Here is an 18,060-nt window from a genome sequence, read left to right as displayed (position 1 = left end):
TTTTGGTTAGCAGCCGTAGCACCTAACCACTATGCCACCAGGGTTAGTAGAGTTTAAAATATCCAAAATGCTCAGAGATTTCAAAACTAAAGCTAAGAGAAAGGTTACTGTGGACAATTATTATCGCTATCATTACCAGTTGCCGTCGAGTCAATTCACAGTGGACAATTTAGCTAATAGTTATTCTAAGATCAGCTCAATTGGAGCATCATATGGGTCCTTGGTATCTTCTTTTATCACTTATTGCTTTGTAATTATTTCACAGAATAATTAAAATGTAAGGGTAGAGGAGATCTTCAGAATTTATTTTGAGCGCTTATAAAGAAAATAGAGTAGAAGTATGCAGATCAGACAACTGCTATTTTTGAGGATCAAGGGTGAAAAGTTTTAGTGGAGAAAGGGATTGAAACTATGGGTCAAATTCAAGTAAGATCTCAGGTCCTGGTGGTGGCCTGCTTATTCTATGGAATGAACAATGAGAGCAGTGAGGAGATCGACTGAAAAAAAAAGTTGCCACTCCTCAGCTACCTGGACTATAATATCCTGAATTTGGATGAGTGTTCTCCAAAGTGAAGCTTCTGAATTAGCTGTAAACATGAACTATTCAGACTATACAAGAGTTTTGTGAACTTGCCTCTAACTGCCTTCAGGGAGAGAAGAAATTCTTCAGCCTACTAGAAAGAAAACAGAAAACCTTGCTATTCCTTTCAAAGGCTCTACAAGTCAGTAAGTACAAAACTGACTTTAAAACCACTAAAATTTGGGCTTTTGGGCATGGGCAAAGAAGCAAACAATTCTTTTTTACCTTTACTTTCTAATGTTTAGGAAGTCCTTGACAGAACACTTTAAAATAATTCCTAGAAGATTCCTAGCTGCCAAGAGTTGGTAAAGAACAGACACATTACAAATGCTTTATCATGCAATGTCTTCTATGTCTGGATGAATTCCACAATGGAGTGGCAGTGTATAACAAAGGAGGAATTCAAATAATTTTAACCAGAGATCTGCTCCCATAGATCTATGAAGTAGGTGCCTCTATCAAGCAGAGATACATTTTAAAAATCCCTTTGAGCTTATGGCTCAGAGAGCAACCTCAATGGCGTTACATCCTCTCTCAACCTAAATGCATTTCCAGTAGAATTAACTTTGGTTTCTACTGGCTGGGGTGGCTAACTGTGAGAACAGGGTGGCTAGCTTATTATTTGAGGTGACAATCTTGAACTGCCTGTTTCCAATCATGTATATTTTAGTAATAGAAACATTATGGACAACAAATAAAAGAAAGCTTGCAGCGGTTCAGGCAATATTCTGAATCCATTCCCCATGTAGTGGATGCTGTCCTTTTTTCTGCTGTTCAGCATCCCAATCCCCCTTTTTGTTATGGGGGATACATGTCATAGTGTCCTGCCTCCCACTCCGGAACTGGAGTGATAAGATTTGATCTAGGCTCAGCCATCTGGATCCTTCATCAGACACTCAGTGTGGTGCAAATGACCCCACACAGAGGGATGGTTAGGATGCATTCATGCGGACAGTGGTGGCTGCATCCTGGCCAGACCATTCCCCTAAAACACTGGCTGTTGTACTTCCTGTCTCTTGGCCTTCTGAAGTTACCTTGGAGCCTGTCTAGTTCCCTAACCCCTCAATTGTTCTGGAAGCCCCCCAAAGGCTGCCAAGTCATTCCTTCTGATAGCCAGAGTCATTTCTCCAAGGCAGGATGCTTCAACAGGAGAAGGAGCACAGGGTATCCTGGTCCGAGTTTGAATTCTGCTCCAGCACTTGGAAGCTAGGTGGCTTTGGGCAAGTTTCTTAATTAACTTCTCTGAGTCTCATCTTCCTCATCTTTAAATAGGAGAACAATACCTTTCCAGACTCTCAAAAAGATTGGAGATGATGTATGTGAAGGACCTGTCACATGGTAGACCCTCATGGAAAGTTAAGATATTTTAGATAAGCTAAAATGTACCCTTAGAGAATCACTTCTACCAACCACCCCCCCATAAAAATATACAACCCAACAAAACAAACTACTCTGTAGGTAACCTGAACAAGAACTATCCTTAAACTTCTCATTTTAATGATCTGTCTCTGAGCCCAGCAATTTGATCATCCCCTCAAAACTGGTGAGAGTTAAAATAAGAGGCACAATGGAGGGACTACAAATCTTTAGAAACTGGGTGTATCCCAGGAATGACTTATTCCATAAAACCACACCCTGTCTGTACAGGCAAAAAAAATTCAGAACCAAAGAACAATGCCTATTTGAAGCAAAGGATTACATCATCATCAAGATCCTAGGAAAAGATATATCAGATTTTAACGATTTCTAACAGAGAATCAACCAGCACGTAGATCAGGAAAAAATGCTTTTGTTTGTTTGTTGTTTTAAAGCAAGAAACCAATAGTCTATCAAGCAATCTGGATGGTAGGAAAACAATTATTTTAAGCCTCTTAACTTGAGAAGCCAAGGGTCTGTAACTACATGGTGGAGATTACAGTTTCATCTACCAGATAATGAACTACTCATGATTCAGCTTCACTGGCCATTTAAAAAGAAAAAAATTGTGACATTCAGTCTCAGATACACTCCACCTAGTCTTGTAGCATGCTGCTGTCAACTGGGGAGAGACAATCCTTGTATCGTAGCTTCTTTCCTGGAGGAATTCATATTTCTTCTAGTTCTGGAACAATTTTTCACTTCCAACTGAGGACACTAGCTGATCTCTGAGATTTTCCCCATTTTCAAATGCAAAGAAACAACTGTGGTAGAATAGGAAGGTGACTAAATTCTAGTCTGAGTTCCTTTATTTCCTACTCTCAATCTCAATTTTCTCATCTGTGAAATGGGAACAGTGATGGTAAAAACCGTTGTGGGAATCAGATGACAGGCAATAAAATAAAGATGCTCTGGAAATTAAGATTTTTTTTAAAAGTCCTTAGAAATTATCTTTAGGACATCACTTGAGGAAGGCTGTCCATAGAGTTGATACTATCTGCTTTAAATGGGTATTCCAGCAGGGAACACGAGACTTACTAGAATTGTTCTCTAGACGCAGTTACTTCTGACTACGTGGTACCACAAAAAAGCCCTATGCTTCTGGGTTTTAATGAAAGGGCCCAGTAGGTTAGTAGGCTCTGCATCAGGGAAGGCTCCCCAGAAAAGCAACACTGACTGGGGCCTAGTTCACCCTAGATAAGAGTTCAGACTTGACCTCTCCACTGGCCCTCTTCCTCCAATCTGTCTCTCTAATCCAGTTGTTTTAGTAAAATGCCATTAACAATTCCTGGGTACAATACAGCCTTGCTAAAAGGGCCCTTGAAAACCCATGCTTATGACAGGCAAGTTTCGTTTGACTTTCTTGGATCACTTCTAAAACCCACCCCAGGACCTTCCATATGGATGTGGGACTATTATTTTAGATTAATAAAATAATCCAGGGGCTTTACCCCAGCTCAAAGAGTAAAAATCATACGTACACAAAATATTCCTGATTGAAACAGCGTCAACTTCCTAACAGCTTATAAGTTGGCCAACAGAAGAACACCAATTGGGCTATAGGTATTAGAAGCTTATAAACTGGCAAGAAGTCATACACTGCAGGAAAGGGAGGAGCCCCAGCACCCTCATCCTCAGGTAGCAGTAGCTCAGACCTGCTTACTCCAGTGAACCTAATCTTCCCCCTTATGCTGCAGCTTTCTACAACAAAAGAGAAATACTAAATATTGAAAACAAATGTGCGTACTAACTAAAGGGTAAAAGTCAAATGAGAAAATTCAGCACTTAGTATTTTATGAAAGAAAATTCCTACAGTTCTTCAAGTTTATAGTCAAGGTAAAAATCATCATTGTTCCCAATATAAAATACGAACTGAGCCAAAGATGGGGCTGAGGCTGGAGCAGCACCCACAGAGACAAAGGACACATCCAAGTTCTAGGGACGAAATTAATGTGAGCTTAGACTGGAGGAAAAACAAAAGGCTGGGGGGTAATTTCACTTGTCTTTTACCTAATTCTAAATCAGTTTAGCAAACCCCTTTAGGGGTTTGCCACCACGTGGTTCAACCCAAGAAATGATTATTGCACAAACCTATCTGAAAAATAAGTATGCCCGAGTATCCTCCACCCACCCACCCACAAAAAAGCAAACTCCTGCTGCCCCCATTTGTACTCATACTCACGTGATTGAGAAATTTGCTGTCTCGAGTGGCCCAGCCTATCTGCATAACGCCAGAAGTGATCACTGTTACTTCGTAGTACCACACCCCGGCGTCTACACAAAAGGTGCAACGCACACTTTCAAAGGAGGAGGCATCACAACGAGCCTGGCAAAACCAAAGAGCATGACAGTACACATCAGTGCCTGAAGACCACCAAAGATAACTGACTGCTCAGCAGGTTGAATATATTTCGCCTTATTAAAGCTTCTGGTGGACTACGCTTTCCTCCTCCGCTCACCCCTTCAGTGACAAAAAATGCAAAACTGAATAAAGCACAGTCTGTGGCTATTTTTATAGTTTTATTTCCAGGGAATTCTAACAAGATTGGTGCCAAGCTTAGAAGGTCTCAAAGATGGCTGCAGGAACAATTAGTAAAGGCTACTGGCTTCATTTAAGTCCTTACGGAGCTTTACTCTCATATTAGAGCCTTTTACTAATGCAGAACATTGCCTTACCCTGCCTTGTTATGATGGAGGGGGAGAAGGATACCAAAGAGTATACGATGGGGTGCCTATGTACAAACAAAGCAGAAACTACATAAGAGATTTGGCAATACCTAAGATCAAAGAGATGTTTCCAGCCATTCTTCAAATAGTTCTTTAATCCTGACATGTCTAGTACCCTAATGGCACCTTCCTGGACATAAGCAGCTCTTTCATCCACCTTCAACCACAAAATCTTTCAACCACAAAATCAGCAATGTGTTCAACAGACAAGGAGAAGGGGAAGCCCTAGACTTACTACAACTGGCTATTCAGGGATTAAAAAAAACGAGTGGCTCCAAACACCAGTCATTGTATTTTCAGCTAAATAAAAAGAGATTAGAAACAGAAATATTTAAACCACATGGTCAATAAATATTACAGTGCTCACTATATGTGTAGCATCATATGGGATAGAAAAGATTACTGTCCTGAAACACCCTCTCCCCCACCACTTCTTCCCCTAACCACTTTTTTTTTTGAATCTGAAATAAACTTCCATCTATTCTGCAAGAAATTGCCTTTGTTCAGAATCAGGACATGAAAATGCAAGCAAAAATGTCCTCTTTTTTCCCCCTGAAAGGACCACCTGTGGGAGCTTTACCTCTAAGCCGTGAGGTGAGATTTTCAGGTACTCGCTGACATCATTGCTATTCAGCATAGCCCTAATGTTATTCAAGTCCACTTTCTCATAGGTCAGCTGCCTTCCTTCTTTTAAAACTGCAAAAGAAAAAGGGTCATGTTTCTAAGGCAGGTGTCATTGCCGGCTGCCATCTGATCCTAGTCAAGGAGTGGAGGTGATCATAAATGGCAGATTGGTAGGGAGACTTATAACCCCGGTTTTGCTGCTACACTACCACATGAAAGCTAATGAAGAAAATGCTAGGAAAGGCAGCATTGCTAGGTTTACGCTTCTCTTCCTTCTATTCAGTATTTTGCATGAAACAAAATCCAAATTGCACACTTCGGAATGACTCTTTAACTGCCATTACACGGCTGTGGTCTAAGTTCCTTTCCACATTGTTGGGGCAGGAACAGGGGGTTGGTTATATGTCTACTGAGACTGTGCTTTGGCATGTAATTTTAGTTCTACAGCCCTTGGATGAGTTTATACTATGGCTTTAGATATATGACAAATACTCACAAAGGAATTAGCAAATGATTACAGACAGTGTGTTACTGGATAATGAACTAGTGTTCTAGACTAAGCCTTGGTGTAATTCAGAAGAAGAGAAAAGGCAGGAATGACCCTCATGGTATAGATAAGACATGAGTTGAGTTTTGGATACCAAAATTGGGATAGGGAGAAGAGTAAAGAAAAGGAATTTCAAGTGAGGGGGTACAGGCCCAGAGGTAGGAACGATCAGGACCTGTGTATAGGACTGTGAGGAGACAGTCTGCACTGGGAAGAGTTGACCAGGCAGCGCCATATTACTGAGGACTTGGACACAGCAGGAAATAGGGCACCAATAAAGGTTTCTGAAGGAGAGTGCTGTCATTAGAAACACTCCATCTAATTCTTGTCTGAAGGGTCCCAAGTATACATTTCTGCTAGAATCTATCCAACCTTACTAGTTGAGGACCTTATAAGGAAGGACCTACACTCACTAGAAAAAAAGAAAGTCCAGTGATTCTATAAGAGACATGGGTTTGGAAATAAAACAAGACATTTTAATAAAGGACAACTTCCACTTACAGAGATTGTCTAAGCTCCACTGGGCACAGAAACCAACTTGACGTTTCAGGTAATCAGGATCATCAGCCCAGGACTCCAGTGTGACCAGCCGGTCACTAATGCTGGATTCAGAGATAGTCAATTTATTTTCACCTGTTGGGAACGATATGAACTTGAATTAACAAAGAAAGAGTAGGAGGTCTGAACACTCCTTTAACTCAGTACTGAAGTCACTCCTGAGGTTTAACCTTCAGCCAAAGATTAGCCCAGGTCTATAGGGCCAACAATAGCAGATGCGAGGGAACGTGCTTCACAGTTCAATCATGTATACGAGACTAATGGGCACGCCAGCCCAAAAGTAAAGACAAAAATGCAGGAAGGGATAGGAAAACTGGATGAATGGAAACAGGGAACCTGGGGTGGAGAAGGGGAGAGTGTTGACGTATCACGGGGTTGGCAACCAATGTCACAAAACAATTTGTATATCAATTATTTAACGAGAAACTAATTTGTTCTATTAACTTTCACCTAAGTCACAAAAAAAAAGGGTGGGGTGAGGATTTGTTGGGCAGCCTAGTGGTGGTAAGGAGTGAGGAGAGGCTCTTGGAGATTAGAATGGACTTCCATTATAGTTTCTGGGAAAGACATAGCCAAAGAGCTTTGACTGCTTTCTAGAAAGTGGGTAACCCCATCACTAAATTTATAGTCATAAGATGTGAGTAATCATGGTCACCAAGTTTTGATTCTTTATTTTTTTTTGAGAAAACCCTTGCCTTTATTACTGTTACATCTCACTGGCCTTAAATTGTCTACCCAGATAAAAACAGAATGTATGCATGTTTGATGGGGTTCAAAGTACAAATAGTCATCCAGTAACTAAGAAAAAATTTTAACCACAAGTACAAAAGATCATTAGTGCAAGAAGTCACTATACCTACTTGTCTGTGCAAACTTTTCCAGTGCAATAAGTGCAAAAAGCATCACTGTGGGGTGGGACTGCAGCTTCTGAAAGACAACAAGACATGAAAAGAAAATATCATTCCTCTGCAGCAGCAGCAAGTTACCAATTTCATCTTCTTGCCCGATGTGTGATAGATTTTTTTTGGAGCAGTCAGAAACGTTTCACTCATTTAAGTCCTAGCTTATCCATTTGGCTAATAATGCTACCAATGAAGAATCAGGATTGAGTCTCTCAATCTTACATTTTTTTCATTGAATCATCGGGTTAGTTTATAGATGTGGAGATTTCAAAAGTATTTTGTTAAGTGCACTATGATTTTTTACTTAGTAACATGTAAATTTATAAGTTTGTTAAATAAAATACTGTTGATTCTTACATTCGTTTAAGCAAGCCAAACAGAAACTTAGGATTATAGGTAAAAATGACCCTTTATTCAGAACCCTAAGGAGAACCACTGAGTTCCAAAATTATAAATATTTAACAACTAAGGGCCTAGTTTTCAACCTGCTCTCTGAAATGAATTCTACAAATACTGATGGAAGGTGGGAGAGAGCAACAAGTGGGTTCTTTCAGTTCCATTTAAGTTCATGTCAGGTGAGTTTACATTTAAAGAAATTCTATCTGTTTAACTAAACACTACATGCTTCTTGCAACCATCCTTTCTCCCAGCTCTGCTAGGATCCTCCAACAGAGCTCTAGGAACATCGATGATTCCCACTTACTGCCCTGGTACTCAACTAAGTTCTGAAAAACTCACAGACCACCACCCTCCCTGGCTGCAAAGTCCGTTCAGCATCCTGTTTCTTGCCATGTCCATTCTCAACCCCTCTGCCTGGTGTTTCAGGCCCTGAGCCCCCCATGGCCCCCACCCAACCTGGCTACTCAGTCTTATGTCCTCCTATCCCTGAACACTGTCTTCTCTGATCAGACAGTTTTCTGCAACATACCAGAAACCTATTCACTTCTCTTTGGGCTTCTGCCTGTGGTGTTCCCTTAGCCGTCCTTTCCTTCTCTGTGCACAATCCAGTCCTAACCTGCTGGTCTGACCCCGTCTCTCCTGACTACCCACAGCTCTGACCACCCACACCTTCCTCACCTGCTCTCGGAACTCCTGTGGTACTTAGACTGAAGGAGGTGATTTTGCCCTGGATCACATCCTGTCATAAAATAGAGACTAATTGTCTTGTCTAGGCAGCTCTGTTCCCTCAACTAACCAGTAAACTTCTTGAAGGCAAAGGATTATTTTAATACTTCTTTTTTCCCCACAATGCTTAGCATAGTGTTGTTTTAAGCACATACCATATAGGTAAAAAAAAATAAGGCCCTTCAGATCTGAGTTTTGAAAAAGGCCAATGCTCACTAGGCCTGCAAAAATAACTTTTAAAAAATACAGACCAGTTAAGGCTATAGCTCTGCAGTGTGAGGGTCTACAGGCACAGTCTCCACAATATCTCAAATTCCCCCATGCCAACAGTTAAGAGCAGTCAGCAGGGTGTGAGGGAAAAGAGTAGAGATTTATAAATCCTGGGGATCTGACGGTCTCCTGGCTTGGAATGTCATGTAATTTTGTTTCCACCATGGATGTCCCTACTACTCTCTGGAAGACTCTAAAGACACACAAAAAAGCCAACCATAGTAGTTATCTTATGACTAAATTTAAAACCAGACCAACTCAGCTGTTTTTGCTTGTAATAAATTCCTATCCCACCGTCATTTTTTTTTTTTTTTTTAATAGAAGGAAATAAATAAACGCTCAGGAAACACCTGCAAATAAAATTTATAACTAATTCCATTCTCTGTGCCAGTGCACTATGCTGGCAATTTGAGAAAATGCATTCGAGATGACTAAGCTTTGATGTCTCACTTACCAGACACTGTAGCAAATATTCCAGTATTCCTGGGCTAAGTAAACCTATACTTGCAGGACCTAGATGAACATAACAAACACTGGATATAATAAGATGTGCCATATTATTTTTAATCAGTAACTACCAACAAGTTTGGTAGGACTCTTTACTTTTACAAAATACTCTTATGCGCATTATGTTATTCAACCCTCACCCTCTGAAGTAGGAAACATTACTATCCCAATTTCACAGTTGAAGGACTGAGCTTACAGAGTGAAGTGGTCACTCATGGAGCACAAGGCAGAGTCTGAACCTTTACCCGTGTGTTCTAATTTCTAATCCATTGTTTCTTTCACTACACATGCTGTAACCAGCTGAGCTATTCACCTGTACGTTGATGTCAACTTTCCTAAAATGGGTAATATTCATAAATGTGTTAAATATATGCTTCTGAAGAACTGTTCAATCTAAAGTTCCTTTTTCTCTTCTCCTACTTTGCATCCCTTCATTATTTAGCTAAATGTTATAAAGTGTGTGTGTGTATGTATATCTACCTTCATTTGTTAAACTGAGTTTCACTTTTCGTTTTATTCTTTATTTTAAAGCAAATAAGTAAAACTTTTTTTCTTTTAAATTCCCCTCAGAAAAGTCACAAAGCTAAATTATATTGCATTTACCTCTGTGGCCTTTGAGTAATTTTTTTCCAGTTAGTTCCTGTCCCTCAATTTTATTTTTAAGACACTTCTTTCAGACACAGCAGATTAGATCAAAGACCTGCAGTACAATCTTCCCCTGAATGCCAGACAACTTAAGATCTTCCTTTGTGGAGCTTCCCAGAGTTACCTGCTAGTTTTTCAGCCAAGCAGCCTAGGACTGCAGATGTGTTCCTGTGCTTGGCAGGATGACCTGAGTCCTGGCAAGCTACTTCTCCATTTAAATTGAGAATTTCAGTCAATTTCTGGAGTGCATCCTAAAAACAAGAATGTACAAGTGGATTTGATATACACACCACTCCATTTTGTTCCAAGATAATTCTTTTGAGACAAAAGTTGTAACCAGGTGTTAAATAAACTCGGAATGATCATATAAAACAATAACAACATACCCAATTATATCACCATTGATGGGAAACATCACTTGATCAACATGAAAGTTAACTTACATGAATTGATAGATCCTATTTCATTAAAAAATGCACAGTTGTACAATGACAAACAAAAAATCAAAGAGTAGCCGCTGAGGCTGTTTATGTATATCCAAATACTTCATGAGATTTGGTTCCTTGGTTTGGAGGTTTAGGGTCATGGTTTCATGGGACATTCCAGTTAATCGGCCTAAAAATGTGTTTAGTACGTCTGTTCTATCTCCTGGTTCGTTGCATAGTGCCTGGGGTCTTAAAAGCTTGCAAGCAGCCATCCAAGGCACACAATTGATCTCTATTTGCCTAGAGCAACAGAGAAAGAAGGAGAGTCAGGAGCAGGAGGCGGATATGGAACGTGTGGCTAATTGCCTCCATGAACAACTGCCTCCTTTGCCATGAGACCAGAAAGACTGGATGGTGCCTGGCTACCATTACTGAACATTTTGATCAAAGATTCCATAGAAGAATCCTGATCAAAAGGGGGATAATGCAGAACAGAATTTCACATTTTCACAGACTCCAGACTTTCTGGAGCCATGGAGGGTGAACAAACCCCTGAAATGATTGCCCTGAGATCATCTTTAAGCTTTAAATCAAAAACATTGTCTGAAATCGTCTCAAAACCAAACAATAGTTTAGCTTCGCTAGTAAAAAAAGGTCTGCCTTGAGCATTGTGCTCTTAAGAACTATCTATATGGGATCAAAGTGACAATAGCAACTCGAAAGATTAGACAGGAACCTAAGGGGGCAGTGAGTTTATGTTAGTTAGCAAGGAACACCTCAGAAAAGGAGGGTGAGAATGGTTACACAGCTCAAATAATGTAACCGATGTCACTAAATTGCATGTGTGGAAACTGCTGAAGTGGTGTATGTTGTGCTGTGTGTATTCTCAACAACCACCACAAAATAAATAAAATTTAGGTTAAAAAATGTAGCAGTTTTATCAGATATATGCTACACTACTGAATCATTAAACAGACTAAACCCACCCAAACAGCAGTATGACTGATAATATTAGGGCCTAAAATCTGTTGCCGTTGAGTTGATTCTGATTCATAGCGACCCTATGGGACACACTAGAACTGCCCCATAAGGTTTCCAAGGAGCAGCTGATGGATTCAAACTGCTGACCTTTTGGTTAGCAGCTCAGCTCTTAAATCACTGTGCCACCAGGGCTTCAATATTAGGGCCTAGTGACACTGAAATTAAAAGTTACTTTCTAATAAAAAAATTTTTACCAAGCAAAAACAAATCCCACTAGAGTTTTAGAAGGAAATTAAAACAGAAACCTCGATGATCCCAGGCAAAGGTCAACTCATCAATGACTAGGCCAAAGACTTTTCCATTTTGCCCATAATGCTTTTTTCCATGCCGGGCCCAAATGTCTGGGGCTTAAACAGATAAATGCAAGATGCCAGAATCCAAATTAAAAAAAAAAAAAAAAAGGGTTCAGTACAGCATACGGACTAAGGCAATGAAAGTTTGATACTTTTGTTTCATATAAGGGATAATCAAGGTTACACCAATCCTTAATATGTTTGAATAAGACTCAAAAATCCATTCAGTACAGTAGTTTTACCTCTAAATAGAAAAAGTTTAAACAATTTTTGTTATGAGGAAATTGCTTAGGGAAAGATAAGAAAATCAATTCAGTAGTTGAACATTCTCTTCTAGTTTCCGAGCAGATTGCCATTTCAGATATACATGCTTTCCTTTTTAATACTGTTTCAATTTTAAATTAAAGCCTTATAGTAAGCAATTTATAGAAGAGGATGTGGTGCTTCATTAGTAATAAAAAATTTATAAAATGAAATTAATGCTGAATAAAGCAGACCCCAAATGCACAAAGATACATCACATCAAATGTTCTTTGTGGCCATCCATCCTGGGCTTAATCATAGGTAACAACTTCATAAAAGAGAAATATTAACTTACTTTAGTGGGCAATGGACATTCATCTAGTAACAATGTTATAACAGCTGGTCCCAATGGATCTTCCAATGGAATAACTCTAATTAAAGACTGGACAACATCCAACCATCCTTCATCTACAAGCAAATCAAGAAGATTATATGATAGAGCCACTATTTAATAAATGTGAAAATACATAATAATTTATAAAGTCGTACAAGATGACTTCATATTAAAATAGAAATGCTTCTGGCCTTCAAATTGTAGCTAATAAAACCCAAAACTAAACTCCATACCACTGAGTTGATTCTGACTCATAGCAACCCTATAGGACAGAGTAGAACTGCCCCATAGGGTTTCCAAGCCTGTAATCTTTATGGAAGCAGACCGCCACGTCTTTCTCCCTCAAAGCTGCTGGTAGGTTTGAATTAGTTAGCAGCCAAGTGCTTAACCACTGGGCCACCAGGGCTCTTTCCTGTAGCTGTTAGGCAGCTAATATTTGGGATGGACATAATCATCAACTGCTCGTTATCATGGTGGAGTTAAAGAATCCTAATTTACAGGAGTCTGGTGATTCTTGGGATCTTGATTTGGAGAAAGATGGTCTCGGTTCTGAAACTATGATTCAAATAGTTTTAAGCATCTTATTTACTACACAGGAATTAACTGAGAAGACTAAATGTACTCAGCAGTTGGCTCTCTTTTCACAATGATGCTTAGGAAATTGAGAGACAAAAAATTATCTTCCATATTCTAGAATAGTTATGGTCAAAGATTTGTCAATTCTAAAATTTAAAATAAAATAACATTTTTATAATTTCAAGTGAGATAAAACCATCCCTAAGAGGTACAGCTATATATTCTGGATGCAATATACAGTGCTTGTTACACTTGTACAGGGAAATTTCCATACACTAAGGGCTTTTTTCTTCGTCGCGTGTGCTAAGTATCTGGGCTCTTTTGGGTCACTGTGTGAAACACTGTAGGATATTCTAGGATATTCATTACATGGTTAAAGGACACTGAAAAAGGATGCTCCAGAAATAAAATCTAGATATATGTGGTTACCCTGGATGAAAAGAAAACTCTACGTTTGGAGTATCTCATGTAAAATGAGACACTGAAAAGTCACCGAGACCCGAAAGTCCAACAAGGTTTCTAGGTATACCCACTGGCAGAAAATATGGGGAGAAAAAAGGCAAGGGAGCCATTTAAAAAGACTGTGTTCTAGCCCAAACCAAGTATTTCAAAGTATGGAACTAGTAATGCCATATTTCTCAAGAGCAAGTGTTTTCTTTTATCTGAAAAAAAAAAAAAAAAAAGATGGCGGCATTTCTTCATAATCATTAATCCATAGGAAGTATTAAAATTGTTAAAATACCTGTTTCTGCCATTTCATGCAATGTAATCATTGAGTAGGGAGGTTCCTGATCACTGAAAAACAAACATTCAAGACATCAAATTTGAGGAAATAATAAATGGCAGCTCCAAATGAGACTTTAAACCAGAAACGTGAGGGCAGAAAAGTGAAATGGGTAGAAATGAACACGAATGGACTTTGGGGAAGGGCTGGAAGAGACATACCAGAACTACAACCTTTAAGGACAAACGCACACCATGTGTACTCATTTTCCAAGGTCACTTTCTGTGATAGCCCATAAATGTAATCGGCAGATGGTAACGTGGAAGGACTGCCTTGTGGTTGGAGGACAAAGCACAGGACTAAAACTGGAGACCATGCCTACTCTCAGCCTTACCAGGTGAGGTAATTCAGGAACATCAACATCATCTTCGTCATACTTAGAGAATTACCAGGAAGAGAGAGAATTCCATCCGAGGATTTATGAAAGCAAAGGCTTCCATAAATATTTTCAGTTTTACACTTTCTTCTGGGAAATATTTCCACATGCTTAAACTACATTAAAATGGTATTAGAAGAAAAGTAACCAAATTTAATTCAGAACTACTTAATATTCTAGACACTGCTATAAAATGGCATTACATATCTTAATTCAGTCGGTTTTCAAATGGTAATCCCAGGAATCCAAAGGGGTTGCTTTAGGGGAACTTCAATAATGAAATATTTACCACTAAAAGATGCAAAATCTAATTGCTTAAGGAATATACTTACCATGGATTTATTTTACATATTGTGGCTTTCTATTTTACTATTAAAAAACAAAACAAAACAAAACCCTTGTCTTATATCATTTAATTCTCAGAATAACCCTATGATATGGGAATTACTATGTTCATTTCAAGTACTTATCAGGTGCTGGTTGTTTGACATATCCTATACCTTTTTACAATAAGGGAAAATAACTATTTAAAATAAATTTTTAAACAACATAACTGATACAAACACTTTGGAACAATCTGGTAATAATGAAATTGAGTATGCATATACCCACCAATGCCAGAGAAACTTTTACACAGGTCCAAAAAGAGATGTCTATGAAGCTGTTCACTGCAGTGCTATTTGTAGGAACAAAATTTTGGAGGTAACCAAAGTGACCATCATCAGATGAAAGGATAACAAAATTCAATACATTCAAGTATACAAAGGAATACTCTCGTAGTCTGAAGAGGTGCCGTCAATTTATATACAGTAATTTAGGTTTCAAGCATAATGTTGAGAGAAGTTAAAAAACAGATTTATGTAACCATATCAGCTATGTAAATTTTAAAAATCATACACAAAAATACTATATATATTCTTCCTCTACAGACATAAACAAACAAACAGCAGGCAGATTGGAAGAACATACCTTAAATTTACTAGCTTGGTTACCTACTGGTATTTGGAGGTGGGTGGGAGAGAGGAGAACAGGATTAGGGAAAAATAATACAATACGACAGACAGTCACCAACTAAGAAGAAATGTGAGCACCTAGATTCTAGACAGAGATTCTTAAAGAACACACACACATCTCTATACTCAAAGAACAAGATAACCTCATTTGTGGAACAGAAAGATGGAGCATAAATTTCTGGAGAGATACAGGAGCTAAGGCCACAGGACTACTGGGCTTTGGGTCAGGAACTGGGCAGAGGTGACTGGGAGTTCTGTGCCCTCAGGGCAACGGGGACCAAAGCACCTGAATGAGGGAAGGAGCCATACTCTCTAAGGGAAACTGGGCAGGCTCTTCCTGTCAGTGAAAGGAGCTGAAAAATAGTTATAAATGATCATCTGAGCTATAACTGGTATAAAACTGCAAGTCTGCAGTGATGGAGAAAGACAGAGAAAACCAGGCAGCAGGACCTGGGCTTCTCATAGTGGGATGGGAACCCTGAGCCACCAATTTTAGGTTTGGTCATGGACTGAGGGTCCCGGGGACCCAGCTGGAGACAGCAAAGAAAGTGAGATAGGAAGAGATGTGCACAAAGAGGGAGGGAAAATGAGAGTGACAGATAGGAAGAGATGCGCACAGAGAGGGAAGGAAAACGAGAGAGAGAGAGAGGAAGGCAGAGAGCTGTAACTAGAGCATGCTTGCAAGTGAGAGAAAAGACGTCCATCAGCAGGAGTCTGGAATTAAAGTTCCAAAGCACATGAGAATAGCCGACATTAAGAAAAGCCTGAGGATAAAATCACTACCAAAAATCTGCATATAATAGAACTTCTAAGTGATTTTAAAGAACTACAGTTGATTCTCATCATTTGCAGTAGTTATGTTCTATATAGTTGCCTCGAACACTGAGCTAGCAAACACTGAGCCATTGCTCCTAGGGAAAATTCAGGGTTAGGGTCCTGAGAGCCTCTGGACACATTCTCATTTGATCAAGACATAGCTTTATTTTATGTGTTTCTGTTTAAAGACACCTTATTTAATTTATATCATTGATTCACTAACATTCAACTCATAGCCAAGAGTACTTGTGTCCTAAAGTTCATCTAACACATGTATTTTCTCTGTAAGGCATGTCACAGCCTTCTTGTACTTAGGAACACTAGAGAGCACTCTGGCATGATGCTTGGGGCCATTTTAAACAGCAAAATCACCAAAAAAAGGTACAAAAACTAAATAATAAAAAAAAAAAAAACGAGGCACTAAATGGATTGTGAAAAGGCCACTTGTCTAGAGTACGAGAGCTGAAACAAAAAGGCAGAATACCATTGTGTGCGGCCTCAGCTGAGAACGGTATGCTGCACGACTCAGAGGCTTTGCTGCTCTGCCCGTGTCTAAATGACTGTGAAAGCCCTGCGAGTACTCACTTTGGGGTTGCAAACAAATTTTAGTAAGTAGGCGAATTTGCAAACTCAGAATCTGCAAATAACGAGGTTTGACTGTAAATTAAAGATTCTCAGAGATTTGAAAAAAATAACTATAGGAAGTATAGGAAATTAAGAAACAAAAAGATAAACATGAATGCAAAAAGAGGGAAATAAAAACTCAATAGATGGTATAACTCCAGATGGGCCATAGTCAAAGGGAACATTAATGAATTGGAGAAGAGTTCTGAGAAATTCACTCAGAACACAGCAGAAGCAATATTCAAAGAGATAATTTATGGCTAAGAAATTTCCACAACTGAAGAAATGACTTCAGATTGAAAGTGCATAGGATTAAAAATAACAACAACAACACAGAACAAAGAAACTTTGTTTAGATGGGAGAAAAAGAATGCTAGCTATAAAGGCACACTGCAAGTAGGCAATTTATTTCAAAACAAACCCATGGAAAACTAGAAATCTACACCACAAAATTCTTTCCTACAGCGGCTGCTCTCACTGTGGCATTAGAAACTCTGCTCTTTCCTCAGATCAATGTCTTCCTTTCTAAATAAACAAGGGGATAGAAGACAATAAATACAGATCATCTCATAACTCTCTGCATACATCATTTTAGGTATAATTCTTACTAAGTCCTTTGTCCTAACAATTTTGCAGGTTTGATTTTAACAGCCCTAGGAACTTAACCAGTCCTAAGATTCTTCTCCTTCAGTAGCTTCTAAACAACAAGTTATATTTCCATGTTTATAAACCGTCTAAACTCTGGTATTTTCAATCACCTCATATGCACATGGAAGCTGGACAACGAATAAGGAAGACCAAAGAAGAATTGATGCTGTTGAATCATGGTGTTGGTAAAGAATACTGAATATACCATGGACCACCAGAATAATGAACAAATCTGTCTTGGAAGAAGTATAGCCAGAATGCTCCTTAGAAGCAAGGATGGTGAGACTTTGTCTTATGTACTTTGGACGTGTTATCAGGCGGGTCCAGTTCCTGCAGAAGGACATTATGCTTGACAAAGTAGAGGGTTGGCAAAAGAAAGGAAGACTCTCAGTGAGATAAACTGACACAGTGGCTACAACGATGGGCTCACGCGTAGCAACAATTGTGAGGAGGGCGCAGGATCAGGCAGTGTTTCGTTCTTTTGTGCAAAGGGTACCTATGAGTCGGAACTGACTCAGTGGCATTTAACAACAACAACAAAACTCCGTTTTGTCATTATCTTCTCTAATATGTTCTTTCCTCATTTGTTCTACATCTGCTTTATTTTTTCATTCTCAGAAGAGTTACATGTATAATTCAGTAAAAGCTGTTTAAGGTAAAAGTTACCTTGTTATTCAAATGTATACCACACAAGTGAATTACATGCTTTTTCACCAAGTTCACTTATAATTTGTAATATTTTCCTGAAGCCTGGAAATAAAGCTTCTACCTTGCCCCCAACCCCCTTAATCACTCTCTTTTGAGAGATAACAAGGTCTGTTCTGTGCCTGTTTTTCCAACGGGCTCACATTAACATTGCTTGTGGTTTACTTCCTTATGAGGGAAGGACGTTTCATCTCAATTTCGCGGTATTGGGAATAGTGCCT

General features: G+C 39.1%; 1 protein-coding gene across 3 annotated transcripts in view; it reads right to left on the bottom strand.

Annotated features, from left to right (window-relative positions):
* Nucleotides 1-18,060, bottom strand: part of RSPRY1 (ring finger and SPRY domain containing 1) — a 49,034-nt gene that overhangs the window by 13,992 nt on the left and 16,982 nt on the right. For all 3 annotated transcript variants that reach the window (XM_049864055.1, XM_049864054.1, XM_049864056.1), the window contains exons 3-10: nucleotides 13,616-13,668; nucleotides 12,259-12,371; nucleotides 10,026-10,152; nucleotides 9,204-9,262; nucleotides 7,313-7,379; nucleotides 6,396-6,527; nucleotides 5,304-5,419; nucleotides 4,179-4,322 (exon numbers count right to left, since the gene is read on the bottom strand). In XM_049864055.1, coding sequence (XP_049720012.1) covers nucleotides 4,179-4,322; nucleotides 5,304-5,419; nucleotides 6,396-6,527; nucleotides 7,313-7,379; nucleotides 9,204-9,262; nucleotides 10,026-10,152; nucleotides 12,259-12,371; nucleotides 13,616-13,668 — 811 coding nt within the window. The remainder of the gene's footprint in view (nucleotides 1-4,178; nucleotides 4,323-5,303; nucleotides 5,420-6,395; nucleotides 6,528-7,312; nucleotides 7,380-9,203; nucleotides 9,263-10,025; nucleotides 10,153-12,258; nucleotides 12,372-13,615; nucleotides 13,669-18,060) is intronic.

Source organism: Elephas maximus, chromosome 21, assembly GCF_024166365.1.
Source record: "Elephas maximus indicus isolate mEleMax1 chromosome 21, mEleMax1 primary haplotype, whole genome shotgun sequence".
NCBI lineage: Eukaryota > Metazoa > Chordata > Mammalia > Proboscidea > Elephantidae > Elephas > Elephas maximus.
The sequence above is the reverse complement of the archived record's forward strand: the minus strand, read 5'-3'. Positions and strand labels throughout refer to the sequence as shown.